Source organism: Coregonus lavaretus (assembly GCF_964263955.1).
Source record: "Coregonus lavaretus genome assembly, chromosome: 18".
In the NCBI taxonomy this organism is placed as follows: Eukaryota; Metazoa; Chordata; class Actinopteri; order Salmoniformes; family Salmonidae; genus Coregonus; species Coregonus lavaretus.
The window spans coordinates 34,186,835-34,198,954 of NC_140005.1; the positions used below are offsets into that span (position 1 = coordinate 34,186,835).

General features: G+C 41.4%; 2 protein-coding genes across 2 annotated transcripts; one reads left to right on the top strand and one right to left on the bottom strand.

Annotated features, from left to right (window-relative positions):
• Positions 1-2,989: 2,989 nt before the first annotated feature.
• On the bottom strand, positions 2,990-3,798 carry LOC311145637 (D-aminoacyl-tRNA deacylase 2-like). Its single transcript, XM_084181904.1, has 3 exons — positions 3,650-3,798; positions 3,462-3,523; positions 2,990-3,339 (listed from the first exon to the last, which is right to left on the bottom strand). The coding sequence occupies exons 1-3, from the start codon at positions 3,752-3,754 to the stop codon at positions 2,994-2,996; spliced, it is 513 nt and encodes a 170-aa protein (XP_084038030.1). The 5' UTR covers positions 3,755-3,798; the 3' UTR covers positions 2,990-2,993.
• A 126-nt stretch (positions 3,799-3,924) lies between these two features.
• On the top strand, positions 3,925-8,413 carry nubpl (nucleotide binding protein-like). The gene is made up of 10 exons (XM_084181880.1): positions 3,925-4,094; positions 4,396-4,540; positions 4,711-4,745; positions 4,903-4,993; positions 5,126-5,165; positions 5,270-5,360; positions 5,983-6,162; positions 7,778-7,898; positions 8,009-8,091; positions 8,267-8,413. Exons 1-10 carry the CDS (start codon positions 3,954-3,956, stop codon positions 8,327-8,329), a joined length of 990 nt encoding a protein of 329 aa, XP_084038006.1. The 5' UTR covers positions 3,925-3,953; the 3' UTR covers positions 8,330-8,413.
• The last annotated feature ends 3,707 nt before the right edge of the window (positions 8,414-12,120 follow it).

A 12,120-nucleotide genomic window follows, 5' to 3' on the forward strand; every position in this document is an offset into this window, starting at 1 on the left:
ATATATATAGTAAAGTGGTTGTCCGACTGGCTATCATAAGGTGAATGCACCAATTTGTAAGTCGCTCTGGATAAGAGCGTCTGCTAAATGACGAAAATGTAAATGTAAATATATCCAATCCTAACTTTTCCTGGCAATACCTGATCCTCAAAGTTTAGTAGCACTGACAAGCTATCCACCTTCTTCCCATCTCGTGTCATCTGGAGGCGCTTTGCCTCAATAAGAGAGCCTCCCTTCAAGTGGTCCTTTATTTCTTGCATGTTAACAATTTCTGGAACTCCTGTAATAACTCCCTTCACCCACTTCCGTCCAGTTTGATCCGGCATGCTACATACCTGCTTGAGTTTGAGCACCTTTTCATACTGTTTAACATTGAAACACACCACCACCAAACTTCCAGCACGAAGAACTTTAGCAGACACAACCTCTCCTACTTTACTCTCCAAATCCCTAGCCAACGCGATCGGACTCACCGCTGTGACTCCAACTTGATCCTTAAATTTCACCAACACCTTGAGCTCCACCTCTCAGTACAACACTGCGACCCGAACCTCCCTTGTCACTACTATCCTCTGACAAGTCCTGCAAAGGCTCCTCAGGCTTCCTCTTCTTCGTAACCTTTACTCTTACTATACCTCCACACAGTGGCGGTTCTAGACACATTTTACTAGGGGGGCCAAGGAGGGGCCAGTGTTTAATCAGGGGGGCACACATAAAAAAACTGGCAACACATGATATTCAAAGATTATAAACTTTATTTTACTTTAAAATCATATGACATTTATTATAACACGTATTTTGTACAAGAGTGCAGATGCAAGAGAGATAGTGCCATACAAATAAAAAAATAAAAAAATAAAAATAAAATAAAAAGTACAGGGTACAAATACAGGGTTCATATTCAATGTGAACAAAACTCCAGGATACAACAAAGGGTACAACAATGTGCCATTTCCTATTTATGGAAGCCCCACTACTGTGGACAGTTGATTCCACATTTTGTTTTAAGAAAGAAAACTTTCTGAGTGATTTATAAACAAAACACACTACCCTGTATCCATTTAGGTAAAATAAACCAAATCAGAAAAGAAATTCAATTCAAAGAGGCTTTACTAGCATGACCATATTGACATACAGTATTGCTAAAGCACATTAACAGGGAAACGTGTTACACATTAACATCCAGTAGTCCAATAGGATGCAGACAATAAACATTAAGTTAACATTCGTTTAAAAGCAACAATCATGTCAACACAATGTAGCAATATGAACAACACTGATGGATATCAGCAACAACATGAAAACAAGAATATTACAGGTGTCTGTGTGTGTGTGTGTGTCTGTGTCTTTGTGTACTTCACTGTCAGTTGATGAGCAGGTGTACAAAAAAAGGCTTTACAACATATATGGGCAAGTCCATTTAGGACAGCACATTTCCACCATAGTTCACATTAGGAAAAAATGACAGCATGAATGCTCACTAAACAAACATATACTACATATACCTTTTTATACACATTTTTTTTCAGTAATTTTTTAAGAGTGAAAGGGAAGTAAGCAATCGCTCATCATAGGATCATACATATTTCAGTTACAATATTAGTTACAATATTAGTGTTAGTTAGATCATCATGTCAAAGCTGGACCTGCAAAGTCTGAACGACACAAGTGTGCAATGATTGGAGTGATTTTGTTTCTTTTTTTTCTTGCTTTGCTTGTTTTCAAAAGGAAAAATCATAGTTGGTAAAAAATAAAATAAACTTTCGTTGAAAGGTATCACACTGTATAATTTACAAATATCTAAAGAGGTTTAGTGGATGCCATAAAACATCTGTGGAGCTTGAAGATTTGTAGTACATAGATGTTTGGCAGAGATAATTCAAAAGAATAAAATCATAAACTCTATCTAACTTTTTTGTTTGCTGGGGCAAAAAATGACTTTATGTCCCTTCCTCGTTTCATGATAACTATTAGAAGAAGAAAAAACGTAGGGGCATGCATTACATGTTGTTACCTAACCATCCCTCCCTACTTAACACTGGCAGATAACCTGTTGATTACTTTACTAAAAATGTATTTGTTATCGCGATGCAACAGCCAAGACGGATGAAGTTACGTGGTTAACATCACAACATTGTGTAGACCTAGCAAGGATAGCCTACTAACATTTGGGTATTTGCTTCTGCTTCGATGAGTTTGCTTAGATATGATTACATTTCTAAACAAATCGAGACCAGACATTTAAAAACTTGATTTGATTTACGTGTGAGGAACAAAAGGAACATGTAGGCTATGTGCAAGAACAACAAGTCACTTATGATATTAAATCGTTTTGCTTACCTTCGACCTTCGGGTGCGCCACTCTAATTTACCCGTGTAGAACGTTGCCGTGTAGAGCGTTGCATTAGTTCCGCTTTTGGCGCTCGCGTGTAAAATAGTTATAAATTCATAATTTTTTATTTGGTCAGCACGGGGGGGCCACAGGGGTGGCCAGGGACATTTCCAGGGAGGCACGGGCCTCCCCCGGCCTCCGTGTAAAACCGCCACTGCCTCCACATTTTCCCACTCCATCCCGTCCTCCTCAACTCCTAACCCCCCTACCTTTCCATCCATCTCCATGTCTTCTTTACGCTTCCTCCCGTTTTTCTAGGAGTTTAGCGATGTGAAACTGACATGCAAGGCACATTACCGACACCGAGTGGCTCGGAGGAACAGATACAAGTTCTCACAAATCTGTTTCGCCTCCCCATAATTGTTTTCATGTATATGCAGTATTTCTTTTTTTGTACTGGTAGCAATCTTAGCCGAAAAAAAGTTTAATCTGCTCTTGTCTAGATTTCTTTCAGGTGTAGGGGGACATTATTTTGCTAGTGCAGTGCTCATAAATCCCCACTGTCACACATTGCCCTTCATAAACCCATCAACAATTTGCAACAAGGTTGTCTATACAAATATTTCAGTTGAGTTCAGACTTTCTTTGGATTTCCTGATAATTATATATTTGTATGATTTAACACAAAAGACACTTGTCTGTTCCCATATGTTCCATGTTTGACGATCATCCCAGTCTCACTACTCTTACTGGACAAAGCCAGTTCCTTCTCACACAGGGAGACACATTTTGAATAGAGCTGTAGGCCCTCTTCTTTCCCAATGTTAGGGTGGTACTGCATGCCCTTCCCTTTGGCCTTGCCTCCCAGTGTAGCCTTAGGCACGATGAGGACGATCCCAGGCAGGTCCAGCACTGACACATACTTCCCAGAGTCAGCTTCACACAGCTTCAAGTTGAGCAGAGTGTTCACTGTGGAGTAGAGCAGAGGGATCGATAACCATTCAGTACTAGCAACACTGCTTTATGATTCCTTGAAGAACAGTGACATTTACTGTTCACAGTCTTGTGAAGCCCAGGTAGTTGCTTTTATTGCAGTATTGTCCGAAACTGGAAAAAGCACAAGAAATACCGATTTTGGGGATAATGTCCTCCTTTGAAAAAGCAGATGTAGACCACCATCCCTCTGTCAATCTGAAAACATGAAATCTTATGAGTAGCCATCCCCAAATTATTATTTTAGGCAAGGTGCAATTCTTATTCTGAGCATGCAGACCATATTTGTATTTAAGAAAGTAGTAGAACATAATTCAATAATACCCATTCAGCCTCAGACTGATCATCTGCAGGTTTGACCTGAAGCCTTGCATAGAGACACTGCTGAAGAATAGTTCTTGCTTGTGGAGAACCTGCCTTTTCAGTCATTCTGAAATGATGTCTGCCCGTTTCAGATGATAAAACACAAGAGGACTCGTAAAAAAGAATCTCATTTTTAAAAGGGACAGTGAGGCAAAACACTCACTTCCGGGTGAGGCTCCTCCTGACGCGCAGTTAACACCTACACGTCATAAAAAATCGACATTCATTAGAAATAACCTATTTTTTTCTATGGCAATAACACAAGATGGCTCAATGTAGCTACAGTAAACTCTCACATTTTTTTAAATTAACAACCGCTAACCTAAATAAACCAACATTGTTACGGACAGGGAGCGATATTCATCATGCTCCACAACGCGGAAAATATTTCATACGTTTTCATAAGGTACGATTCTAGCTCTCTTGCTAAAATTGTTTACAACTAACCAGCGGACCAACTAGCTACAACTAAATAGCTAGGTAACTTGCTACATGCTAGCTAAATAAATGCTAGCAAGTTCACTCTACATAGCTAGTTAGCCATTGAGGCCAATTATGTCGCATGTTTGTTTACTTATCGGTATAAACTTGAACAGCAACTCTTTAAGATTTACATCATGTATATATATAGAAGTTACATTCAAGTTTATCATGTGTTGTTGATAAACTCAGTTTCTCATTCCATGATATGTCTCTGTACTCCCCAGACCTCAGGTCCTGAGAGGGCATTGCAGGAGAGACAGAAGCAGCACATGGCTCGGGGCTTGCCCAAACAAAAGCCCATTGCTGGAGTGAAACAAGTTATTGTGGTGGCCTCAGGGAAGGGGGGTGTTGGGAAATCAACCACTGCAGGTAAGCAGGTTCTTATTGGGCTCTGTGCTGCTCATTCATGAAACATTTGCACAAATGTGTACAACTTGCATACATTTCAACAGACAGTGGTTTGGTCTGATCTTTATGAAATACATTTTTATACAGTGTAGTCATTTGCTAGCCTACTACCTTGTTCCTCCCCTCAACAGTGAATTTGGCCCTTGGACTCACAGCTAATGATCCAGTAAGGAAAGCACCATTATTAATTTGCACATTTTGTAATTACTGTTGCATACCCATTTTTTCCCAAATGGGAATGCAGAACCATGACAATCTCTCTCTCTCTCTGTTTTACTACATTGTCCACTCAGTCGCTCTTCATTTCTCTTTTCTGCACACAGAGTAAAACAGTGGGCATCTTAGACGCTGATGTTTACGGTCCCTCAGTTCCTAAGCTGATGAACCTGAAGGGGAACCCAGAACTAACTGACAGTAGGAGACATCTATCTGCATGAAGTCTAGCTTGAGGAATAACAATGATGTGTTAGATGTTTCCATTCATTACAGAGATCAAATTGAAAAGACGACCTACAAAGTTGTGTGGTGTTTTCTTTGTGTTTTCAGACAACCTCATGAGACCACTTATGAATTTTGGGATTCCTTGGTGAGTATATTAATCTCCAATTGCAAGTGACAGGGGAGGTAAGCAAACACATAAATAATTGAGTCATTGACTGTCATGTCCATCTCTCATCCTTCTGTCCTCAGTATGTCCATGGGGTTTCTGGTAGAGGATGTTGCACCCATTGTCTGGAGGGGCCTGATGGTGATGTCGGCTATAGAGAAGCTACTTAGACAGGTGGGGGAGACTGATCATTCATGTACACTGCCCTACAAAGGCAAAGTGCAGTAACTACGAATTTGGTCAAAAATCTTAGTTCTGTTGTAATGGCCTGGTATATATAAGCAATAAGGCCCGAGGGGGTGTGGTATATGGCCAATATACAACGGCTAAGGGCTGTTCTTATGCACGATGCAACGCGGAGTGCCTGGATACAGCCCTTAGCCGGGGTATATTGGCCATATACCACAAACCCCCAAGGTGCCTTATTGCTATTATAAACTGGATATCAACTTAATTAGAGCAATACAAATATATGTTTTGTCATACCGTGGTATACGGTCTGATATACCGCGGCTGTCTTCCAATCAGCATTCAGGGCTCGAACCACTCAGTTTATAATATCTGATTAACGTGGTTTTTCGTTTTCTGAGACAAGAACAAGCCAGTCGATCAGAATATATCATGAAGTACCAGAATTTAGACAGACTTTGCAGTGAGATTTTGCAGTAAAAAAAAAACGTTGCCTTTGTAGGACAGTACAGTTATCCGTGTTAGTTTTTATACTTGCGATATCGAGAGTAACAGCTACTAGAAATGTTAGGTCGCCATGTCATTATTATTTTTTAAACCTATGCAGGTAGATTGGGGACTGCTGGACTACCTGGTTATTGACATGCCACCTGGGACTGGAGATGTTCAGTTATCGATCACTCAGAACATTCCAATAGCAGGAGCAGTGATTGTGTCCACTCCTCAGGATATTGCCTTGCTGGATGCACGCAGAGGAGCAGAAATGTTCAAGAAGGTCAATGTACCGGTAAGAGCTTTGGATGCAAAATGCGGTTTTATATAAACTCTGCATAATTATGACACATTTCATACTTAAATTATTTTCTGAATGACCTTGGTAAGGACAAAATACAAATTTGTGAGATATTGATCTATGCACACTGAACAAAAATATAAATGCAACATTTCAAAGATTGTATTGTACTGAGTTACAGTTCATATAAGGAAATCAGTCAATTGAAAAATCTATGGATTTCACATGACTGGGAATACAGATATGCATCTGTTGGTCACAGATACCTTTAAAAAAAGGTAGGGGCATGGATCAGAAAACCAGTCAGTATCTGGTGTGACCACCATTTGCCTCATGCAGCGCGACACACCTTCCTCGCATAGAATTGATCAGGCTGTTGATTGTGGCCTGTGGAAAGTTGTCCTACTCCTCTTCAATGGCTGTGCAAAGTTGCTGGATATTTGTGGGAACTGGAACACGCTGTCGTACATGTCAATCCAGAACATCCCAAACATGCTCAATGGGTGACATGTCTGGTGACTATACAGGCCATGGAAGAACTGGGACATTTTCAGCATCCAGGAATTGTGTTCAGATCCTTGCGACATGGGGCTGTGCATTATCATGCTGAAACATAAGGTGATGGCGGCGGATGAATTGCACGACAATGGACCTCAGGATCTCGTCACGGTATCTTTGTGCATTCAAATTGACATTGATAAAATGCAATTGTGTTCGTTGTCTGTAGCTTATGCCTGCCCATACCGTAACCCCACCGCCACCATGAGGCACTCTGTTCACAACATTGACATCAGCAAACCGCTCGCCTACACGACGCCATACTGTCTGCCATCTGCCTGGTACAGTTAAAACCGGGATTCATCCATGAAGAGCACACTTCTCCAGTGTGCCAGTGGCCATCGAAGGTGAGCATTTGCCCACTGAAGTCGGTTACGACGCCGAACTGCAGTCAGGTCAAGCCCCTGGTGAGGACAACGAGCACGCAGATGAGCTTCCCTGAGACGGTTTTTGACAGTTTGTGCAGTAATTCTTCGGTTGTTCAAACCCACAGTTTCATCAGCTGTCCAGGTGGCTCGTCTCAGATCATCTCGCAGGTGAAGAAGCCAGATGTTGAGTTCCTGAGCTGGCGTGGTTACACATGGTCTGCGGTTGTGAGGCCGGTTGGATGTACTGCTAAATTCTCTAAACAACGTTGAGGTGCCTTATGGTAGAGAAATTAACTTGAAATTATCTGGCAACAGCTCTGGTGGATATTCCTGCAGTCAGCCTGCCAATTGCACGCTCCCTCAAAACTTGAGACATGGGTGGCATTGTGTGACAAAACTGCACATTTTAGAGTGGCCTTTTATTTTCCCAGCACAAGGTGCACCTGTGTAATGATCATGCTGTTTCATCAGCTTCTTGATATGCTAAACCTGTCAGGTGGATGGATTATCCTGACTAAATGAGAAATGCTCACTAACGGAGAAATACGTTTTTTGTGCGTATGGAAAATGTCTGGGATCTTTTATTTCAGCTCATGAAATGTGGGACCAACACTTTTACATGTTGCGGTTATATTTTTATTCTGTGTATATATATATATATATATATATGTCACATCTCATAGGTCCTGGGTATAGTCCAGAATATGAGCGTGTTTCAGTGCCCAAAGTGTAACCACCAGACCCACATCTTTGGGGCAGATGGAGCAAGGGCCCTTGCTGATACTCTGGGAGTACAAGTATTGGGTAAGACCAATTTCAAACATAAGTCATTACAGAGTTCATAATTTCTCTCAATCTCATATGTAATAGAATGATAGTATAGTGTAGAGACTGATGTCTCTCCCTCTGTCTAGGAGACATTCCTCTACACCTGGGCATCAGAGAGATGTCAGACAGAGGCCAGCCTGTGGTGGTGTCCTCACCGGACAGCCCTGAGGTTGGTAGGCTGCTTGGATGATAATAGATAATCAAGATAAACATGGGCAATGTTGGAAAACAAAACAGTGTATTCTTCACGATAACATTGTGTAAATTTGACACTTTTGAGAGTTTGCCATGTTAGTTTTCTACCTGGGTTTGTTTAGTATGTCTGCCTATGCCTATTGTTTTAGGCTGAGGCCTACAGAAAGGTGGCGACTGCCGTGGTCCAGCGTCTACAAGAACTCTCTGGTTGAGTTATTGCCATCTACTGTGTAGGACAACTGGACAACTCGTCATCTACAGGAGATACAGTGCATTCGGAAAGTATTCAGACCCCTTGACTATTTCCACATTTTGTTACGTTACAGCCTTATTCTAAAATAGATTAAATTGTTGTTTTCCCCCTCATCAATCTATACACAATACCCTATGATGACAAAGCAAAAACAGGTTTTTAGATTTTTTTGCAAATGTAATCAAAATTAAAAACGGAAATATCACATTTAAATAAGTATTCAGACCCTTTACTCAGTACTTTGTTGAAGCACCTTTGGCAGCGATTACAGCCTCGCGTCGTCTTGGGTATGATGCAACAAGTTTGCGCACACCTGTATTTGGGGAGTTGCTCCCATTCTTCTCTGCAGATCCTCTCAAGCGCTTTCAGGTTGGATGGGGAGCGTCACTGCAAAGCTATTTTCAGGTCTGTCCTGATATGTTCAATCGGGTTCAAGTCCGGGCTCTGGCTGGGCCACTCAAGGACATTGAGACTTGTCCCGAAGCCACTCCTGCGTTGTCTTGGCTATGTGCTTAAAGTCGTTGTCTGGTTGGAAGATGAACTTTCACCCCAGTCTGAGGTCCTGAGTGCTCTGGAGCAGGTTTTCATCAAGGATCTCACTGTACTTTGTTCCGTTCATCTTTCCCTCGATCCTGACTAGTCTCCCAATCCCTGCCACTGGAAAACATCCCCAAAGCATGATGCTGCCACCACCATGCTTCACCGTAGGGATGGTGGCAGGTTTCCTCCAAATGTGACGCTTGGCATTCAGGCCAAATAGTTCAATCTTGGTTTAATCAGACCAGAGAATCTTGTTTCTCATGGTCTAAGTGTCTTTAGGTGCCTTTTGGCAAACTCCAAGCGGGCTGCCATGTGCCTTTACTGAGGAGTGGCTACCGTCTGGCCACTCTACCATAAGGCCTGATTGGTGGAGTGCTGCAGAGATGGTTGTCCTTCTGGAAGGTTCTCCCATCTCCACAGAGGAACTCTGGAGCTCTGTCGGAGTGACCATCTGGTTCTTGGTCACCTCCCTGACCAAGGCCCTTCTCCCCCGATTGCTCAGTTTGACCGGGCGGCCAGCTCTAGGAAGAGTCTTGGTGGTTCCAAACTTCTTCCGTTTAAGAATGATGGAGGCCACTGTGTTCTTGGGGGCTTCCAATGCTGCCGAAATGTTTTAGTACCCTTCCCTAGATCTATACGTCAACACAATCCTGTCTCTGAGCTCCACAGACAATTCCTTCGACTTCATGGCTTGGTTTTTTCTCTGACATGCACTGTCAACTGTGGGACCTTATTAAGACAGGTGTTTGCCTTTCCAAATCATGTCCAATCAATAGAATTTACCACAGGTGGACTCGAAGTTGTAGAAACATCTTAAGGATGATCAATGGAAACAGGATGCACCTGAGCTCAATTTCGAGTCTCATAGCAAAGGGTCTGAATACTTATGTAAATAAGGTATCTGTTTTTTATTTTTAATAAATTTGCAAAAATGTCTAAACCTGTTTTCGGTTTGACATTATGGGCTATTGTGTGTAGATTGATGAGGGGGAAAAATAATTTAATCCATTGTAGAATGAGGCTGTAACGTAACAAAATGTGGAAAAAGTTAAGGGGTCTGAATACTTTCCGAATGCACTGTAGACCAGAAGAACCCCACACTCCTCCCTATCCCTAGCTGTTGAGTATACACAAATCCTTGGTGTCGGATTATATCTGTTACATACTTATTCTATGGAATGATGTACATTACATAGAATAAGTATATCTAGACCGTGGTAGCGTTATGTTCAGTTTCAATAGTAATGTCTCTTCAAACCAATGAGTATTCAATATATAGATTCAGTGTTCAGTCTGATATTCAAATACTACACGTTTAATTCAAGCCTTGAGAACAAAATGTACAGTCGACAGTAAACTCAATGTTATTTACAGTTGAAGTCGGAAGTTTACATACACCTTAGCCAAATACATTTAAACTCAGTTTTTCACAATTCCTGACATTTAATCCTAGTAAAAATGCCCTGTTTTAGGCCAGTTAGGATCACCACTTTATTTTAAGAATGTGAAATGTCAGAATAATAGTAGAGAATCATTTATTTCAGTTTTATTTCTTTCATCACATTCCCAGTGGGTCAGAAGTTTACATACACTCAATTAGTATTTGGTAGCATTGCCTTTAAATTGTTTAACTTGGGTCAAACGTTTTGTGTAGCCTACCACAAGCAACCCACAATAAGTTGGGTGAATTTTGGCCCATTCCTCCTGACAGAGCTGGTGTAACTGAGTCAGGTTTGTAGGCCTCCTTGCTCGCTCACGCTTATTCAGTTCTGCCCACACATTTTCTATAGGATTGAGGTCAGGGCTTTGTGATGGCCACTCCAATACCTTGACTTTGTTGTCCTTAAGCCATTTTGCCACAACTTTGGAAGTATGCTTGGGGTCATTGTCCATTTGGAAGACCCATTTTTGACCAAGCTTTAACTTTCTGACTGATGTCTTGAGATGTTGCTTCAATATATTCACATCATTTTCCTTCCTCATGATGCCATCTATTTTGTGAAGTGCACCAGTCTCTTCTGCAGCAAAGCACCCCCACAGCATAATGCTGCCTCACCCGTGCTTCACGGATGGGATGGTGTTCTTCGGCTTGCAAGCACCCCCTTTTTCCTCCAAACATAACGATGGTCATTATGGCCAAACAGTTATATTTTTGTTTCATCAGACCAGAGGACATTTCTCCAAAAAGTACGATCTTTTGCAGTTGCAAACCGTAGTCTGGCTTTTCTATGGCGGTTTTGGAGCAGTGGCTTCTTCCTTTCTGAGCGGCCTTTCAGGTTATGTCAATATAAGACTAATTTTACTATGGATATAGATACTTTTGTACCTGTTTCCTCCAGCATCTTCACAAGGTCCTTTGCTGTTGTTCTGGGATTGATTTGCACTTTTCGCACCAAAGTACGTTCATCTCTAGGAGACAGAACGTGTCTCCTTCCTGAGCGGTATGACGGCTGCGTGGTCCCATGGTGTTTATACTTGTGTACTATTGTTTGTACAGATGAACGTGGTACCTTCAGGCGTTTGGAAATTGCTCCCAAGGATGAACCAGACTTGTGGAGGTCTACACATTTTTTTCTGAGGTCTTGGCTGATTTCTTTTGATTTTCCCATGATGTCAAGCAAAGAGGCACTGAGTTTGAAGGTAGGCCTTGAAATACATACACAGGTACACCTCCAATTGACTCAAATGATGTCAATTAGCCTATCAGAAGCTTCTAAAGCCATGACATCATTTTCTGGAATTTTCCAAGCTGTTTAAAGGCACAGTCAACTTAGTGTATGTAAACTTCTGACCCACTGAAATTGTGATACAGTGAATTATAAGTGAAATAATCTGTCTGTAAACAATTGTTGGAAAAATTACTTGTGTCATGCACAAAGTAGATGTCCTAACCGACTTGCCAAAACGATTGTTTGTTAACAAGAAATGTGTGGAGTGGTTGAAAAACGAGTTTTAATGACTCCAACCTAAGTGTATGTAAACTTCCGACTTCAACTGTATGCCCTAAAAGCATAGGGTGAAAATAAAGGAATGCTTTGGTTGTATGTTGTTGTTTTTTCTTTCTGACTTGATGCCTGGTGAGTTGTTCTTTTGTACATTTTCTTTACAATATTTACACAATCTTCCATCTTCACGAAATGCAACTAATGTTACCAATGTCAGAGATGAAAATAAACAACCTCCTATTGCCCACTTGACTTGAAGCCAGTA

Excerpts from the sequence above, each read along its gene's own strand:
- LOC311145637 (XM_084181904.1), bottom strand. The coding sequence starts at position 3,754 with ATGACTGAAAAGGCAGGTTCTCCACAAGCAAGAACTATTCTTCAGCAG. Across the intron at positions 3,524-3,649 it reads ATCAGTCTGAGGCTGAATGG|ATTGACAGAGGGATGGTGGT; the intron begins GTATTATTGAAT and ends TCATGTTTTCAG. Across the intron at positions 3,340-3,461 it reads GGACATTATCCCCAAAATCG|TACTGAATGGTTATCGATCC; the intron begins GTATTTCTTGTG and ends CAGTGTTGCTAG.
- nubpl (XM_084181880.1), top strand. The coding sequence starts at position 3,954 with ATGGCTCAATGTAGCTACAGTAAACTCTCACATTTTTTTAAATTAACA. Across the intron at positions 4,095-4,395 it reads ATTTCATACGTTTTCATAAG|ACCTCAGGTCCTGAGAGGGC; the intron begins GTACGATTCTAG and ends TGTACTCCCCAG. Across the intron at positions 5,361-5,982 it reads TAGAGAAGCTACTTAGACAG|GTAGATTGGGGACTGCTGGA; the intron begins GTGGGGGAGACT and ends AAACCTATGCAG.